Consider the following 20,217-nt stretch of genomic DNA (forward strand, 5'->3'; position numbering starts at 1 on the left):
CAAGTTGCTCCCACTGCTACAGGACTCCTAAGTAAATACATGAACAGCAAGTAAGCTCTTTTCATGACTATTAGGGCTGGTAAGACTAGCCACCAATGTTTCTCCATCTTGAATTTTAAGACAGAATTCTAAGTTGTTTCTTTTTTCTCTGAAATTGATTTTTATAAGCCCTTGAAGTTCCCCAAGCCGAAGCTTGCAGAAAATAGTGCAACACCTCTATTAGATGAGAGCATACAGTTAAATAAATGTCTTATTATAATGTGCCTGCTAACATGAAACTTGTTGATATCATTCATTAAGCCATTAAGATAAAATACAGATCTTTTCCATCTTTGCTTAATTTAGAGATCCCTATTCAGCAATTTGAAAACTAAGTATAGGGACAAAAGAAATACAGTATTTCACACTCATACTTACATTCCTTGCCCAGAAAAAAGGAATAGAAAGAGAGGTGATTGATGCTCAGGTAAAGCCATCCTTGCCGAGGAACTTTTCCCTTCCAGCAGCAACATGAATAATAGGTAATCAGTTTCTCTGCTTCAGGGAAGCTAAATCTGGTCTCAAATTTTACTAGTGCTTCTCTGAACTTCTCAGGATCCTCCTCTTGCTCCGCAAGCTTACTGCTGGTCTCTTCTGCTATTAATGCCTAATTGAATGACACGTTAATGTAGTATGGGTGTCCACATGCAACTTAATAATTATAAGCAACTAATGATTTACAGTTGTTATCTAACAACAGGTATTGCTGTTTGATGGATATTAACAGTCCTTTGTTTCTTCTGCTCTCCTATTCACCGTTACCCCACTTAACCAAGGTCGAGGCAGCAGCGGTGGGGCAAGGGTATGGGGTAGAGATCATCCCTACACTGTTCTACCCACAGCTCTTCAGCACCATTGCTGTACTGCTGCCATCACCGATGTGGCCACTTGGTTCAGCCAGACTGGTCAGGTAGGACAGAGAAAGATTCTTTCCAGACAAAAACCAGATTGGTCCAGCCCTTTCCTGGCTGCCTATCCAGCTTTCTGTGAGAACACTCTCAAGCTAATACCAGCCTAGTTGCCTCCGCTGCTCTCTCTAAAATACAGGTTTTTGTCAAAGAGAGCAGATCAGATGGGCTGATCCTGTGGGAGGGAGAAAAAATAAAGATTTTCATTTAACTAAAACCTGCCTAACCCTAACCAAACTAATTTGGGATTGTTTGCAGGGGCAGATTCCTGAAGAGGTAGCTTCTCATTTGTCTGTACTCAAGGCAACTTGGCACCTTCATCCCATGGTTGCGCTAGACCTCTGGGCACATATGATACCAGAATTTACCATGGCCAGAATTAAGAAATTCTAAATTATGTAAATTATGTTTATGAAAAGCACAGAATAAAAACTTGCAACAATCCTGTGGGGGAGAAAAGAGAGTGTGGTGTATGTCTTTGTTACTGAGGAAAACTAATGACAAGAATGCCACTGCAATTTTATTTTATTTTATTATATATATATATATATATATATATATATAGTGATTTATATCCTGCCTTTTTCCTACAAAGGGCTCAAGGCAGCTTACATCATTCTCCTCCTCCATCCCCACAGCAACAACCCTGTGAGGTAGGTTGGGCTGAGAGTCTGTGACTGGCCCAAAGTCACCCAGTTGACTCCATGGCTGAGCAGGGACTAGAACCCAGATCCTCTGAGTCCCAGTCCCATGCTCTTAACCACTACACCACACTGGCTCTCAAATGAGGTGAAAATATCAAGTGTTAAAACACTTAATTATAGAATCTGCCTCTTTATACCTCCAAACACAAGTAGTGGTCCCTTCTTGTGGATGATTACATAATGGCTTAGCAGTGCAATCTATTACAGGTTTTCAGCAGCAATTTCCAACTTAGTTCCCCCTTGATGTGATGGACCACAAAACCCATAATCCCTAGCCAACATGACCATTAGTCATGCTGGCTAGGAATTATTCAAGGCCACACCTGCAGAAGGCACCAAGTTAGGAAGGCTGGTTTTCACTTAAGCATTTTCTAACTATTAGATACCCAGTAATAATCCCTGTGAAGATTTGCATAAAGCTCTGTATAGGAGACTGAAGACTACGTTTGGAAGATCAAGTAAAGGAGAAAGCAGTTGAATAGCTTGATACAATGAACAACAAATTAAGTGCAGGTTGTTCATAATACTGATAGAGACTACTGAAGATGACAAACCTCATGTAGGTGAGAAAACTGGGAGGAGATGAAGCAATACAAGTGAAAGTGAGACAACCGGGGAAAGTTCAAGAATGTGCAGCCACTGATTCTTAAGGCTAAATATCAACTATACATTTTTGTTTCTAAAAGCTACCCAGAAGCAACAGACAATTCTGCTCTACAATACCATTTCTTTTAAATGCAGTGGAAAGGATGAAAACAGGATAAACTCCTACCTTTATTTTACCTCTGACAAAACTAACAATATCTTCTTTATTGTCAAACACAGGCAAAGTATGCAGAAGATTTTGTTCCAGCCACTCCCAGTGATGATTTATCTCCTCCGTTGTGGCACCTAAAAGGAAAGGAAGAGAACAAAGAGTGATACAATTGTGAGAAAGCTGTTTCTAATTTAAAAGGAAAAAATAACAAACATAAAATGGGTAGGCTGCAAGTTAATTCAAATTCAAATCGAAGTTTCAGTAACACACTTCATCCCAAAGCAATCCATTATTTTTCTTTTAGTATTTTTAGTTTCAAGTTTGCTTTTAAAGCCTTTTGAAGATATAAACTACAATATAAATCAAAGTAAGTAGGGCAAGAGAATCTATTATTTCATTGCTGAAGCTAGCACTTGTTACTGCAATTTTTTTGTAACCAAGATATTACTTATGCAGAGCACAGTAAAGCACTGATACACCTCATCTACTCACACTACCATTTATACATGATTAAAGGCATGCCTTCCCCACCCTGACAATTTGAAACAAAAGTAGATTTAGTTCAAGCAACAGCACCATTTTGCCTTCAGCTCAGACAACCGTCAGAGCAAAGCACTAAACAGATCCCTGAAGTGACAACTCCTCAGTTAATTTCAGACTCTGATTTACTGAGGTCTGCATCAGTTTATGCTACAGAGGGAAAGAGACTGATATACTCACTGTGTTAAAGAACAAGCACACAGAGAATCTCCCTGCAAGTTAAACCAGCTAGCAAATCAGGAGGAAAGACAGGCCAGGTCATTCTTTTCCTATTGTGCTTACTATCATATAGGGGAACAATTAAAAAAATGGTCCCTCACCTTCAGTTTGCAATGGTATATTCCACTATAGTATTTGAAAACCACACCACCTGTGTCTGTACAGATATGTCTCATGTAAAATGTCTCTATGATATGAAAAATCTGATACTAAAATGGGAAAACGTGAGCAAAAGAACTCTAGGAAAAACTGTTTCTCCCTTGTTACTCACTTTTCACATTAACTGAAATGTGTAGCACTCAAACTAATAGTACGCAAACAGAATTTGGCTTAGTACATTTATTTATTTATAAATAAATAAATAAAATTTCTATGCCGTCCCATTCGCCGAAGCCTCAGGGCGGCTCACAAAACATCAATTAAAATATAATACACTAAAAATATAAAACGAATTAACAATATAAAATAAGTCGCCCTGGCCAAAGAATAAAATAAGCAAATAATATTAGCAATTAAAATGATGTTTGAATAAAAAGGGTAACTAAATAGAAGGTACATGTGGGTAAATAAATCGAAGGTGAAACTGTTAAATTTAAACAATGCCAAATTCATAACCTTGGAAATAATCAATGTATCCCATGTTGAATGCACAAGCCCTACACAGCTTCAGCAAAGGGCAAGAGAGTAGCTACTCTTCATAAATTCAAGGAAACAATGGGTGAGTTCGCATGACACATAAACCCACCCTTGCAAATAAATTACTTGTGCAGGCTGTTCAGGAAACAACCTACGGTAGTAGTGACAAACAATGCCCCTCACTCATTTTTCCCCTTTGCTCTCCTGGAGGTATCTCAGAGGACTCTGTGGCAGCATCTGTCTTTTCCTTTTCCCACTGTTGCGACAGCGATGGCTTGGTTCCCCTTTTGTTTTCAGAAACTGATTTCTGTGGTCTCCAAAGTGACAGCTGCTGATGGCAGACTAGAGCAGCTGTTACAAGTCTGCCACAGTTTCTCCCATTGTGGGCTTTTTGGAAACCCAAGATTTGTGCAGATTTATTTATTTATTTATTTTTAGTTTTTTAAAAAAAATTTTTGTCAGTAGTTATGAGTTGTTCAAGTCTGCAACTGCAACTATCCCAAATGAGATAGATACCATCTTCTGGCAAAGTACAGGAGACAATATCCTTCGATATTGTAAAAGCAATCCTACAAAAGAAGTTAATTTGTTGCTTCATTTCCTCTTTGACAGCTGGCAAACAGTGAACTGTCAAGTGAAAAGGGAACCTGAAAGAGAACATTAGCTATTGAAATGGAGTGGCAAATAGATAACCCCTTTGCAGGAAGAACCTCTAGTTTTGAGGTTTGAATCTGACTGTTTCAGTGTCTTCCACCTTCCCCATGTGCTCAGGAAAGCAGAAAAATGTGAGCCACCCCATGTATGGGAGCAGGAAGTTTTGACAGCTGCTAAAACTCAGACTTATTATTTGAATGCGGGTTTTGACATGGATAGAAACAAACCTCATGGCTATATCTGTTCCTGCCAAACTCATCACCAAAAAAGGAAAGAAAGGAAAACAAGACACAATATCCACAAAGGGCTTCCAATTATGGTGGGGGCAATTGTGAGGCAGTTGATGTTGTCTGTGGCCCAGATCTCAGCAACAGTGGCAAAAGGTTCACTCTTGTGGCTTGCTAGACAATTTCAGCTATCCATGATGGAGTTAGCCACCCATGTTCGGGTGACAGAACAACTAATTCTGGGTTCATCTCCCAAACAAGCCATCCTGCTGGAGTTTCATACTAACAGCTCACCAGGATTTATCACCCACAATGGGTTGCCATATTTGTGTGAACCCAGTCATTGTAATTCCTATACTGTGGCACAAAGGAATATACAAGAGTAGCCAAATGCCAGTAAGAAAGAGAATGAATGCAAGAGGGTGACTGAAAAAGGAAAAGGCATCAGTCAAGCCACCTTTCCTATCCTTTTCTACAATTAAAAGAAAAGAGAAAGAGCAGAAAACAGCCAGGGACTGAGTCAGATAAACATAATCAAAGCTGGGTATTGTAACCATTAAGGATACTGCATGTTGGCTCATACAGTTGATGATAAACATAGCTAAATAATTTTTCCACTTTCCTCTCCTAGGTTTCCCACAAAGAAAGCCAACTGTCAGGGATAATTTCCAAGAGTTAACTTCCTCAACAGGAAGGCTTCGTGACAGATCTTGATAAACATTATTAATCAAGATAACAACTGTTCAGGCACACATTCATACAAATGGCCTTAAAAATAAATCTTATTTTTCGAAAAATAAGATGGACACTTGAATATTATTTCTAGGAGCTGTGGCACTTAATCTGCTATAGTTGGGCTTGCTAACAAAACAGTAAACTGAATTTAAGTTTCAGCAGCCTGCACATGAAAAGTACTGCTTTATCTCTCATCCATCAGCTTTATATGTGAAGGCTGCTATCTAGAAAAGAAGGGAAATTGGGGGAGCAACCCAAGTTTCATACTGATTTATACCTGCATTAATGATGCTCTGGCCCTTTAGTGAAGAAGAGAACAAGTGTATAATGGATATGAGAGGCACTATAGGAATGGATGAGAAGGGCTTATTCTTGATCACCGTTAAGCTCAATGTAAAATGGCAACTGTTCAACAGTAACATAAAAATGGATACCTGGATACGTCAGATGTTTATTTATACATTTAGTATTAGTAACACTTTATTGCTTGCTTGCTTTTGTATTGTAAACTGCTTTAAGTAGATATGACAAACATAAATTTAAATTCAGATAAATTTAAGTATATGAAGCAGGGTCTTGCCTCCCTGAAAAACAATGGGTTGGTTTATATATTTCTATGAACAACATCTGCAGGCTCCCACTCAATTCCTTTTCACTTTATGAAGTAAGATTTCAGCACTTTTCTCTGACTATTTTTTGTTCCTTGTTCTCCTTTTCCTTTGAACTCATTTCCACAAGCACCTTTTAATCAAATCTTCTGTTTTCCTTTCCTATCTTAATGTACAAGGAAGCTCCTTGGGATTTAGAGCATGCAGTTTTCTACATGCAGTGCAAGTAAAATCACATGCCATGAGCAAAGTGCAGATTGAATATGGATATTTTAGTCTGTGAAATGAAGAATGGGAACAGAAGGCATAAAACATCAACATTACACAGAGTGGGATGCAGACACAGAGATAGATGATCACTCTCATGAATATAAGGACCAAGACAGGATAAGAGAAGAGAGACAGCAATGTTCACATCATGACATTGGTTCAAGGATCATTATTTACTAGGCTATCTTCATGGTGCCTCTTGTAATATTTATATTCTTTATAGTTTGACAAAAATACTAGAACACAGGACACCAGATGTGAGCTTTCTGTTACTGACATGCTACATGTGTAAAAAGTCACCATGTGTCCCTTAATAATACATGTAAGCAGAAGCACAGGTCCTTTCTGGTTTACCACTTTTATTTTAAAGAGATATAAAGTGACTTCTGCACATGTGCATAACTGACCTTATACAATCAAGCATCAAAGTACTGACTAGAGGAAGAGATCCTAAGAATCTTGAGTACGCACTGTCAAAACTGCACTGCTGTATATTTTTCTCTCTGGAAGTAAGTGCAAGAGAATTTCAGTACTTTGCCCTTCACTTTCTACAAGGTTAAAGAAACAATATGCAAAAATCAATTCCTCTGGTGGGGAGAAAGTGTCCACCTGTTGTCTTCCTGACTGTTATCATCAAACCTAAAAAATTGTTTCAATGCTACTACTGGCAGCATGCCATATAAATAAATCTAAATAATTTATGTTTTTTCTCTCCACAATATTTTATTAACTTCTCTTTATGTAGCTGCAAATAAGCTATACAACATTGATCCTGCAAAGACCATCCCACTAGCTAAATAAAGTATTTTATCATTTTCTTATCTAATGAAATAACTCCCTGGTTTTCAAGTGTCAGAAGAAAGGATTGAACAGAACAATAGAGTGACTTGGGAAGTGTGATGGAATTTAACATAGAAGAACTACACGCAAAGGGAGCACATGTTGAGGAAAAAGATGGAGGAAATACTCTCTTGTACAACAGACAAAGCGACCAAACTATTATTTAGTTTCCAAATGCTTATTTAGTAAAGAAATTGAGTCATGCTAGTACACAAAAGGTGGTAAGACAAGCTGTTTTCTCAAAACCAAGGAGTTAGGATTCCCTGCATAAAGCAAAGAAGCAGCTATTACATTAGCAACTATTATTGTACACTGCTAATCAAAGGACTCAGGTGATTATTATAAAAAGGAAATCCAATACCTAACAAACCTTTCTCTGTGTGAGCATTATTACAAATGTCAGGCCAGGAGTTTCCTTCCACCAAGCAGGGCATTCTGTCAGCATGTTTGGAGGATGTCCCCAAAAGTAAAAAGGGGTGGGGGAGCTTTCATAATTTTCCCATTCACCCTGCAGCATGCATCTCAAAAGAATCTGCATCAGTGGATTGACAGATCCTCTGGAACAGTAAAAGAGTGACCTCAAAGGGAAGAAATTATGAAAGTCACTTCCTCCCTTGCACCAGCAGAACCTCCAGTAAGATCATAAGACTTTCCGTGAATGGAAGACACCCTTCCATTTGCAGAAGGAAAGTCAGGAACTAAATTGTAAACCTCAGACTGAAAACTGTGATTCTGGTAACCAAAAGCTTTCTGCACAAAGGAATCTTAACAGCAGGCTCTGTGTGATAGTCTCTGGGCAGTGCTGCCAAAACACTCCTGCAGCCTTGGTTGGTCTTCCAAGAAATACCAAGGGTTTGTGGATGCAGAGATTTCTAGGGCACTCTCAAGCCAGATATAATCTACTGGAAAATACTAGCAGCCATTTTGAAAATGTGCAAAGCATTATACATTACAGCTTTAGAGCTACTGCAGAAGCACATGTGATGCATCTGATGGTGGAATAACCATCTCCAATTATGGGACAATGAAGGGGGGATGAATGTTGAAATGCTCCTTCATATAAAATATTCTCCTGCCCATACAAAGATACCACATCGGCAAGAAAACTATAGGCTTTTGTAATTGTTACAAAAATTATCAGGATAAAAGATGGAAAGATAGTAATGGGACAATGGCTCCCCAGTCATGGAACGAGCTTCCCACTGAAGCATACCTGGTGCTAACCTAACTATCTTTGCAGCACGAGGTAAAGGCTGCATGGTATTCAATCAGTTTTACAGAGGCTTGTTAGTTGCTAAACAAGTCCTAAGGTTTGTAAGTTATTATGATTTTTGTATCAGTTTTAAATGTGGTTTAAAATTTTGTATGATAAGCTTTTAATGATGTTTTTATATTTTAGAATGTAGTTTTAATGTGCTGTTGTAAACTGCCCAGAGAGCTTCCACTATTGGGCAATATAGAAAATGAATGAATGAATAAGGTAGTGCTTCTCGTGATTGAATGCCTTGGGCACATCTAATGTTTGTAAACAAGTCTTTGTATTACCCAGATCCAGAAATGCTACAAGTTATATCCAGGTTGTTAAATAAGCCTTTATCCACACCAAGAGTGTTATTCATTTGGGTTACCTTCAGCTTCTTTGACATGCAGGATTCTTTGACAGCATGCTCAGATTTGGGTTTCTGTGTGGTATGCAACTCACCAGTGGCTATGGTCCAGTAAACTTCTGATCCATTCAGTAACTCACCGCATGCTATGGCAGAGTAAACAGGTGATCCTGGCACTTGAAGTAAAATTCGAAAAGGGGCAACACGTGCATTGGAGTCAAGCACAGCATCCAGAGCACCTACCAGACGACCTGAATAAATATACAACCAGAAGAAAAATGTGTTTTAGACTTAAACGATTTACTGACAATATAACAGATTTATCAAACAAAAGCTATATTATAGTCCTCCAAACCTGAATTGTGTAGGAGAAATGCAGACAGAAACAAGGTAATCAAATAATGTACCAGAGTGATCAGAAATGTCTTACATTTATAAGATTTTAGTTACCATGGTACATCAGAATTAAAAGCTTATCAAAGTTTGATAAAAATGAGAAATTCACAGTGTTCTTCTGAGGACTTCTGAAACCTTGGTTTCTACGGTTTTCTATTTTTTTAAAATGCTTTTGTTGAAAATATAGCCCAATAACAAATGGCTCAAGATGGATCATCTTAATACATTCTCATGGCTCATTTAACTACCATCAAGGCCAAAACTGTATATAACTTGGTGCATTCAGGATTTACTTTCACTTGCATCATATGCACCTCAGGTACTTGTTTGGAACTGAGATGTGCTAATTCAACACGTTTGATCTTTACAAATTATACAGGAATTTTGCCAATCTTCAATAGCTCACAGTTCAGGCCAAAGTATCTCACTTGCATCAGCCAAAGGAGTGTTGCACAGACTACAACATGACAAATTGTCTCCTTTTTCCAGGGGCTAATTCTTGTGTTTCTGGTTTTGTAATAAGCTGTTCAGCCACCATCAGACAGACCTTTAATCTAAATGAGAATTACTGTCAAGGAAATGGCTGGTAGACTGCAGCCAGAGATACAGACAGAATAGAAGGCTAAATAATGTAAAATATATGTAACAAAAAAGGAGCATCCACAACTCAGTTAAAAGCATTTTTATTAGTTATTTTATTTATTTGGGTATTTTTAGATTGCGGATCTCTGGACGGCTTACAGGTCAAAATCCAATTTATACATATACACCCAAATAAGACAAAATAATCCACGACTGAGGATAAAACATAGTTAAAATATTAAACATTAAAAGTGTGGAAGAATAAAAAGGGCTTGACCTGGTGCCGAAAAGCATATAACATTGGCGCCAGGAGGACCTCTCTGGGGAGCGCATTCCATAGCCAGGGCGCCACCACAAAGAAGGCCCTCCTTTGAGTATGTTCTCTCCTAACCTCCTTCAAGGAGGGTTCCTGGAGCAGGGCCTCTGCTGCAGATCTTAAGGGGCGGATGGGCATGCAGGGAAAAAGACATTCCTTTAGGTATCCTGGTCCCAAGCCACTTAGGGCTTCATAGGTCAATACCAGCACCTTAAATTAGGCCCGAGCTTCAACTGGAAGCCAGTGAAGCTTATAGAGGACTGGTGTTATATGAGAATAACGACTGGTCCCTGACAGCAATCTGATGGCTCTGTTCTGAACCAACTGAAGTATTCGAACCATCTTTAAGGGCAGCCCCATGTAGAACATGTTACAATAATTGTACCTTATGGTAACTTATTGTTACAATAAACAATAATTATGAATACTGTTCATTTTCAAAAATTCAAATTGTTATAATTAGAAACCAGTTTAGTTCCTTATTTTCAATATTATTTATTACCCAATAATGAGAGTTCTCGGGTGGTTTACAAGTTAATCCCCCCTCCATAAAATACAAACACAAAGCATGAACATTGCATCTAAATCAGAATCAAACATCTACTTGAAAAAGCTGTAAAATTTTCTATATACTATTTGACTATACTGAAAACATGTGGTTTAAAACTCAGTAAAATAATAATTAAAATCAGAATACCAGCAGTGCAAGAGAGCTAAAAAGTACAAAAAATAATTCAAGATTATTTGAATTACAAAAACATTTGGCTCTCAGCTGGTGCCAAAATGACCACAAAGCAGACATCAGGCAAACATTTTTTCTGAGGGTGTTCATTAATGGGGTGCCAGTGCTGATAAGGCTCTTCCTATAGTAGTCACTTGCTAGATTTAATTTGGAAAAGGCACCAAAAAGGACCTTAGAATATGAACTTAGCATCCAGGGAATTTTGCCCAGGGATCAGAAATGAAGCAGGAGAACTACTCATAGAATCCTGTGACATCACAATCTATTTATTACAAAAATATACTTCAAACAACTATACAGGCAATTCTATACATGGACATCACCATATGACCAATGCAGAAATCAAACAAACTATATAATTGGAAGTCACAGATAGAGAAGAGCAATGTCACTCCCAAACCAAGACCAGGGATTGGCTGTGATAATGACCATGAACATTTATTATCGAATATCACAGTAAAGCTGAGAAAGATAATGAACAGAAGCATAGTGCCAGAATACAACTTAAATAAGAGTCCTGAGGAATTAAAGAACATATTTGCATTACTGAACTCAACTGGCCATGAGCCAGAAGAACTGTGGACTAACATCAGAGATGATATTAAGGAAGAATGCTAAAAGGCAATTCCCCTAGCAACAAGAAATAAAAATCCTTGATGGGTGACAGAAGAAATGGTCACAGTTGCTAACAGCAGGCGGGAAGCAAAAGGTGACAGCAACAGGTTCAGAATCCTGAATGCAATTTTTCATCAATTCTCACTCACAGACATAAAGGAATTATTGTAGTGCCCAGTGCAAAGAATAGAAAAGATTAACTCTTAAGACAAAACAAGAGGCCTCTTCTAGAAGATCCAAGCAATCTAACCTAGATTAGGAATACTGAAACACTAACAGGGGAACATACTATCTGACTAGGATAAAATAAAGAGAAGCCAAAAAATATATACAGAAGAACTATACAGAAAAGAGAGAAACATGACAGACGTCTTTGAAGAGGAATCCTATGAGGAAGCACCTGTAATATTAGAAAGCAAAATGAAAGGTACTCTGAAAGCACTTGAAAGAAAGAAGGCACCCAGAAGAGATAGGATGCCAATAGCTACATTGGCTGCATCGAAGAACACCCACATACTGGAAATGTTAAATATACATTTCAATTCCCCAGCAAAAAGATGCAAAAGAGTGCAGCGACTACAGAACCATTTCACTAATTTCCCACGCAAGCGAAGTGATATTCGAGGAATTGCAACAAAGAATTTTTCCTTGCATGGAGCAAGAAATGCTTGGCTTTCAAGCTGAATCCTGGAAAGAAAGAGTCACTTGAGATCATATTGCAAATATACATTAGCTTCTGGATTGCACAAAAGAATTTCAGATCAGTCTACTCTTTATGGACTATAGCTAATCCATCGACTGTGTTGAAAACAAGAAGCTAAGAATATCCTGAAAGAAATGGGCACTCCTCAGCACTTGATTGCCCTGTTATGTAACCTACAGTATATCACAGGAGTACACCCCTCACATTTTGTAAATATTTTATTATATCTTTTCATGTGACAACCCTGAAGAAATGACACTTTGCTACAATGTAAAGTAGTGAGTATACAGCTTGTATAACAGTGTAAATTTGCTGTCCCCTCAAAATAACTCAACACACAGCCATTAATGTCTAAACCGCTGGCAACAAAAGTGAGCTGAACGCTAAAAAAAAATCATAACTACAGAATTGCACAACTTTAAGGTCAACAATGGAAAAATTGAAATTATGAAAGGTTTTGCATACCTTGGCTCAGTCATCAATTCAAATGGAGGCTGCAACCAAGGATTTAGAGGAAGACTGAGACTGGGAAGAGCAGCAATGAAGGAACTAGAAGAGATAATCAAGTGTAATAAAGTCTCACTGGAGACCAAAGGCAAGATCATCCACATGATTGTATAGGTGTGAAAGCTGGACTGTGAAGAAAGCTGACAGGAGGAAAATGGATGATTTGAAACATGGTGCTGGAGGACAGCTTTGTGAATACCTTGAACTCACTGAAAGACGTACAAGTGGATCCTAGATAAATCAAGCCAGAACTTTTCCTGGAAGCAAAAATGAAAAAAAAACAACAACCCCCCAAACCTGTTGTACTTTAGACACAAGAAGAAAAGACTCACTGGAGAAGACAATCGTAAAAGGAAAAGTCAAAGGCAGAAAAAGAGGAAGACCAAATAGGATATGGATTGACTCCAGAAAGGAAACCACAACCTTGAGTTTGCAAGAACTGAATAGGGCTGTGAAGGACAGGACCTCTTGGAGGTCATTCATTTATAGGGTCGCCTTAAGTCGGAGATAACTGGACAACACATAACAATAATCTAAGAGGTGGAGATCTAGTAAAATTAGCATTTTTACTCTCTTCGAAGTTTTATAGCATCCTGCTTTCAGAAAGCAACTTCTTCATTGTTACATTTGTATGCTGCCCCATAGCCCATAGGGCTCTCTGGGCAGCTTACAATAAAATAAAACAGTAGGAATACAAATTCAATTACAAAATACAATACTATAATCAAAACAAAAATACAAAATGCAATATTAATTGCAAAAGCAATGCCCAAATCAAAACAGGAATACTTAATACAATGATATAATGCATAATATAAATTTGACTATAACCTCCACCCCCAAGAAAATCAAGTGCCCAAGCCTGCCCAGCTAGCTGCAAAGGCATGGCCAGCGTGGTCCCGCCTCAACATCTCCTCTGCACCATGGCTGCAAGAGGCGCAGCAACCGCTTCCCTTCCTTCCTCTCCCCAGGTGGTGGCACTTTCACTACCAACATGGAGGGAGGCTGCTATGTGGGGGCAGCAGAACCTGTGCCACTCTGTGGAGGGTGCGGATGTAAGCACAAATGGAACCCAAACAGGCATTGCTCTTTGGCTTGTTCTTTGGCTGCCCCCTAAGGCCACCACCCAAAAAGGAACTGGTCTCTGTGTCTCTGCCCTGGTGTGCTGTAGCTCCCTGATCCTGACCAGCTCCTCTTCATCTCTCCCTCCTTTCCTCCCCAGCATCAACACTTATAACACCAGATGTGATGCCAGCCAAGGTGGACAATATGGGGCAGATGGTGCACCTAGCCCCTGCGCTGGTCTGCGTTAGTGATTAATTATCTTAATATCTTCCTTGTATTTTTATCATTTTTATGGATTGTATAAACCGCCCAGAGAGCTTCTGCTTTTTGGTTTGTTAATTTGTTAAGTGATTCAAAGGAATCGTTTGAGCTCTTTCCATGTTGGCAGTTTCTCAAGGCAGCTGCTGCCAATCTGCATGCCATATAGATTCAAGTGGTACCAGTAGTACTGAATTAGAAATTCTTGTTAACTGCCCAGGAAGATTTGGCTATTGGGCAGTATAGCAATGACTGAATAATAATGATTCCCTACACTGACATATGACCTAATTTGACCTAATCTATAGTATCAGGATTGAATGTCATACAGCAACCCCAATTGGCCTAATCAGGAGCTAAACACTCAGAAATGCAGAACATGTCTGGAATTTGCAATTGCAAATCATGGATTACTTAACCCAAGAAATGCAACCTATTATCTATGATTACATTACCACATAAGGATGTAGCTTAACAAGTATAAAAACTGAACCCACCAGAAAAAGTGGCACATATGTTGTAAGACATCCTGGCATGCTGTAAGCCGTCCTAGCATGTTTGAGAAGAATGGGGTAGAAATATTGTAAATAAATAATAATGTACTTCTTGTGTTTATGTCCTCTTTCTCCTCTGAATGATAGATCTTGGCAACCAGTACATTATAATTTTTTTACAAATTAATACTGTCATCCTTTTTTATATACATGTAAAACTCAAAAGACATGCAGACAAATATACTTTGATATAAGCCCCACAGAGTTCAGTGGGGCTTACTCCCAAGTAAATGTGTAAATAATTGCAGCAAGGTGCATCCAATGTACAAGTTGTATAACAATGAGAGCCATACTCCTTTTTTGCTAGTTCCAAAAAGAGCTCTTCTCAGAGTCAAGGGATCCTTAGAAAAAACTCGGAATGGGAGAAGGAACATGTATGAGCATAGCAAGATTAAACCCTTCATATTTTTACAACCCTATCAAGTTTCCTCAAAATCCACGCTGAATGCAAGGGACTTATTTCCCGCTGATTGTAAAGATTTCATTCTTGTTTTGTTACTCTCAGGTCATTAAGAAGTGACAAAAAATGTTGGAATACAGTGGCTAGATTCCATGTGTAGGACATGATTGAACCATGGGTTGCTGTAGGTTTAATTACTAACAACCTACAGTTTACAACCCAGCAATAATCCATGGTGGGTTGTTAAAAAACCATGGTTTGTCAGCACAGCTGGGTTCACACAACACAAACTACACTCAACCTAGAGAATGGGCTGTCATGTGCGAATCCAACCATTGCCTAATTCCTAGAACATATAACTTTAGCATTGTATTTGTTTAATGTCAAACTGTCATTCTGTCATTGATTTGGGTACTGCAGTAACAAAGTTGAGAAATATGGATTTGATTACTCCATCTGCAGAATACCCATAATGGCAGCAATAGCACTTCTGGAAATTCAGATGCGCCTGCTGAAAAACTCGCCTGCTTTCATTTATATCTTTCTTACTGAATATTATGTCTATAGTATACAAGGAAACATGTCTAGTGCTCTAAAACAAGATAGAGGCAGCATATCATACATAGTATGCATTACCAAAATAGTGCAAACCATAATCCACAAGTTAGCTTTCCCGCTCGGCCATAGAGCCAACTGGGTGACTTTGGGCCAGTCACAGACTCTCAGCCCAACCTACCTCACAGGGTTGTTGTTGTGGGGATAAGATGGAGGAGGAGAATGATGTAAGCTGCCTTGAGCCCTTTGCAGGAAAAAGGCAGGATATAAATTGAAAAATAAATAAATAAATAAATAAATCTACTGCATTTTCAGAACTTCTGCCATGAAACTCAGGATCTTAAAACAACATCTGTATAAATACCTATTTTGCAATCATGTGATTTTTTAAAATAGGTATTTATCTATAAATCAACAGGAAGGTTCTTCCCAGCCTCTGCAGCTGCAGAAGCTGCCCACGTTTCACAAGACTGTGCATGTAACCTGATATGCTGCATAACTGCCCAATTAGCTTTGCTTTTTTTTTCTTAGGCTGCTGCACTAGAAAGCTGTTAACTGCATGTGGCAAGGAACAGGCAGGGGAAAGGAAGAGCATGCATGCAGCCAAAAGGAGTAAGAGACACGCAATGGATGCTATTTCTGATGAATCAGGAAGTCTACAGTTCAAATGTTACCTCAGCCTTATTAGGTGGCCTTCAGCAAGCCATTCTCTTTCAGCCTAGTCAACAGCCAACATGGGAGATAATATTCAAATACCTTACAGGCTTGCTGTACAGATCGCAAGTAGAAAATGTATGTGGCAGACTTTGTACATTTGAAAGAGTATGCCATATACAATGGCCCATTCACCTGTGTGCAGCTACTGCTTCAGACCCTCTAGCACAGTGTGGACACCTCCATGTGTCTGTTACAGTCAGAAGAAAGGACCACAAGGAACACAGGTGGATATGTGTGCCCTTTATTGGATACCCTCAAACTGTAAACTCAGTTTCAACTAGTTTAGGCATGATATCCTGCTATTGCAAGGACTAAATTCATGTTTAAAATAGCCTTAGAGATTATTATATTATTAGAATATGGCATGCAATCGAAGAAAATGAGCAGAAGTAACTGAAGAACTTTCAGGGTCACAGAGGCACTTGAAATTCAGAGAACACAAACAAACCAGTCAGCTTTTGCCTATGTCACCTCTATGAATTTATTTAATTCATTTATTTAGAGGTGCTGTGGCACAACTGGCTCGCATACAAATGTTTTAGACAGGCAGGCAGACAGACAGACGATTCAGAAAACAAGTTTGACCAGCTCCCTTAGCGATACCTGGCCATTCTGAGAGCTTTCAAACCAGTTTGATATTATCTTTCAGAAATGTGTGGCCCAGGCATCTGCTGGGAAGGGTTCGCTGGGAGGCTATTATAATCAAATGTCAACAGGTTTAGAAATGTTATGCATTTTAAGTTTTAGAAATATCAATTTCTTAAAAGAAAATAATGCTGAGTCTCATGTTCCAAGTAAAAAGCAAAAGAGAACTGTTCAGTAACTCATACTGACTGGCATTTACTTAACCCTATTTAAAATAATAATTATACTTGTTAATTTGTTTCACAGCTAATAATTTGTATTTTTGGAATCTAAGTACCAAACCTATTGATGTTTACAGTGACTTGGTTCCCACCACATGGCAATCCATTGTGCATTTATATCTCTATGGTTAACCCTGCCATAAATCCAATTCAGAAAAGGAGCCTGGGTCTTAGACAGCTGCCTGTGCTCCCCTAAATGGGGTGTCTCACATCTTTCCAGTTTTCTGAGCACCTGGCATCTTGGGACATGGTGGAAAAGGTGTAGGCCATTGAAACCATCAAGTCCAAACAAAAAGAATTTCACCATGAAGGGAATGATCCATTCAAATACAACCAGTGAGAAAGTTAGCCAGATGCAAAAAGGATAAAATTCCTTTATATTTAACAGTTTTACAGAATAAGATATGTTGGTAATTGTGGCTTTTTCACAGCTAAATTTGCTAAATCAGCAAAAATTATCATTGTTATACTACAACAATTTATTTTGTTGTTGTTGTTAGTCGCGAAGTCGTGTCCGACCCATCGTGACCCCATGGACAACATTCCTCCAGGCCTTCCTGTCCTCCACCATCTCCCGGAGTCCACTCAAGCTCACACTGCCTGCTTCAGTGACTCCATCTAGCCACCTCATCCTCTGCCGTCCCCTTCTTCTTTTGCCGTCAATTGTTCCCAGCATTAGGCTCTTCTCCAGGGAGTCCTTCCTTCTCATTAGGTGGCCAAAGTATTTGAGTTTCATCTTCAGTATCTGGCCTTCTAAAGAGCAGTCAGGGTTGCTCTCCTCTAAGACTGACTGGTTTGATCTCCTTGCATTCCAAGGGACTTGCAGGAGTCTTCTCCAGTACCACAATTCAAAGGCCTTAATTCTTCAGCACTCAGCCTCCCTTATGCTCCAGCTTTCACAGCCATAAACTGCAACTAGGAAAACCATAGCCTTGACTATATGCACTTTTGTCGGCAGGTAATGTCTCCACTTTTTAGTATGCTATCTAGATTTGCCATAGCTTTCTTCCCAAGGAGCAAGCGTCTTTTAGTTTTTTTAGCTGCAGTCCCCATCTGCGGTGATCTTGGAGCCCAGGAAAATAAAATCTGTCACTACCTCCATTTCTTCCCCATCTATTTGCCAGGAAGTGATGGGACCGGATGCCATGATCTTAGTTTTCTTAATGTTGAGTTTCAAGTCAACTTTTGCGCTCCTCCTTCACCCACATCAAGAGGCTCTTTAGTTCTTCACTTTCTGCCATTAGAGTGGTATCATTTGCATATCTGAGGTTGTTGATATTTCTCCCAGCAATCTTAATTCCAACTGGTGATTCATCTAGCCCCACCTTTCTCATGATGTGTTCTGCATATAAGGTAAATAGGCAGGGTGACAGTATACAGCCTTGCCGAACTCCATTCTCAATTTTGAACCAATCAGTGGTTCCGTGTCCAGTTCTCACTGTTGCTTCCTGACCTGCATATAGGTTTCTCAAGAGACAAATAAGATGGTCTGGTACTCCCATCTCTTTAAGAACTTGCCACAATTTGTTGTGATCCACACAATCAAAGGGTTTAGCAGAGTCAATGAAGCAGAAGGAGATGTTTTTCTGGAACTCCCTAGCTTTCTCCATGATCCAGCGTATGTTAGCAATTTGATCTTTAGTTCCTCTGCCTCTTTGAAATTCTGCCTGCACTTCTGGTAGTTCTCGGTCCACATGCTGCTGAAGCCTAGCTTGTAGGATTTTGAGCATAACTTTGTTAGCATGTGAAATGAGTGCAACAGTGAGGTAGTTTGAACATTCTTTGGCATTGTCCTTCTTTGGGATAAGAATGTAAACTGACCTTTTCCAATCCTGTGGCCACTGTTGAGTTTTCCAAGTTTTCTGGCACATTGAGTATAGCACTTTTACTGCGTCGTCTTTTAAGATTTTGAATAGCTCAGCTGGAATACTGTCACCTCCACTAGCTTTGTTGTTGCTCAGACTTCCTAAGGCTCATTTGACTTCACATTCCAGGATGTCTGGCTTGAGGTCGGTGGCCACCCCATCGTGATTATCAGGGACATTAAGCTCTTTCTTGTATAGTTCTTCTGTGTAATCTTGCCACCTCTTCTTAATCTCTTCTGCCTCTGTCAGGTCCCATGCCATTTTGGTCCTTTATCATAATTTATTTAGATGATGCTAAATAAAGCATCACTTCCTTTACCGCTAGCCATGCTGAAGAGAAGAAAAACAGGTGCATGTCCTTCAGTTCCCAGCATGTCCCGGTCTGGTTTGCTAGTCCCAATTCTGAGAGAGAAATTTAGATAACTTAGGCTATAATCATAAACACACTTATTGCAAATTAAGGCCTACTGGAAACAGCGGAATATACTTCTGAGTAAAAATGAATACACAATCTTAGAAATGTTTCTGATGTCTTGCACTGTTAATTATTTACACTTCTCTGTATAAAGAAGACTCCACTGAAGTTTATCTTACATTGGGTTTGCATGATTACATAGATGAACTAAACTGCAGCAGCTTATCTTTCCTTCCCGCATGTGCCAGATTGTAAACTAACTCAGTTGCCTCACCACTGCAAAGTCCAGATGTTATAACATGTGCTTAGTAAGGGTCATTATATGAACTAGGAGGCTCACAAATGGTTGGGAACAACTATGGCTTATTTGCCTTCCTTGATCGTGCAAACCTGGTCACTGTGTAAACACTTTTAAAGTGAAAAGCAAAGCTATACAATATTTACCATTTTGAAGTACTGTCATTGTGCATTTAACTTTGGGTTACCCTAAGCAAGCCTGTGTATAATAATTTCGCTTCCACAAAAAACAAGTACAGTATATTATATCTTTTAGCAAAGCAGGAAACTTTTTTAAACTTCTTACTTGTGAAGGGCTGCCACTAAGCTCAATAGTACAATCCTAGAATTTGTGAATGTCAGCTGTTAAGACAATTCCCAATCATTGGTCAGAGCCTAATGCTAGAGCAGCTGTGAAGGTTATTTTTAGGTCTGAAAATGAATCTCTCTCAATATAGCAATTAAAAATGGCAAGTGGTATTTACCTTCCACAAAATGCCCTATGGAGAAAAAATACAGTCCCAGGTATATGCAATAAGAAATATTGCATCCCCCCAAAAAACAACCCCCCTCTAAAAATCATTCCAGACAGGATATAGAGAGGGATCCAATTGAAATGGAAGCACTATGAGAGCACATGA

The 20,217-nt window shown here is 39.0% G+C and overlaps 1 protein-coding gene across 3 annotated transcripts in view; it reads right to left on the reverse strand.

Moving 5' to 3' along the window:
* The window catches only part of TBC1D8 (TBC1 domain family member 8), a 65,609-nt gene that overhangs the window by 25,435 nt on the left and 19,957 nt on the right, over positions 1-20,217 (reverse strand). For 2 of the 3 annotated variants that reach the window (XM_044433884.1, XM_044433889.1), the window contains exons 3-5: positions 8,840-8,995; positions 2,424-2,542; positions 418-646 (exon numbers count right to left, since the gene is read on the reverse strand). In XM_044433884.1, the coding sequence (XP_044289819.1) occupies positions 418-646; positions 2,424-2,542; positions 8,840-8,995 (504 nt within the window). The remainder of the gene's footprint in view (positions 1-417; positions 647-2,423; positions 2,543-8,839; positions 8,996-20,217) is intronic. The other variant, XM_044433896.1, reaches the window with a different exon arrangement.

This window comes from Varanus komodoensis, unplaced genomic scaffold, assembly GCF_004798865.1.
Source record: "Varanus komodoensis strain SLA01 unplaced genomic scaffold, ASM479886v1 scaffold1, whole genome shotgun sequence".
Taxonomy (NCBI): Eukaryota; Metazoa; Chordata; class Lepidosauria; order Squamata; family Varanidae; genus Varanus; species Varanus komodoensis.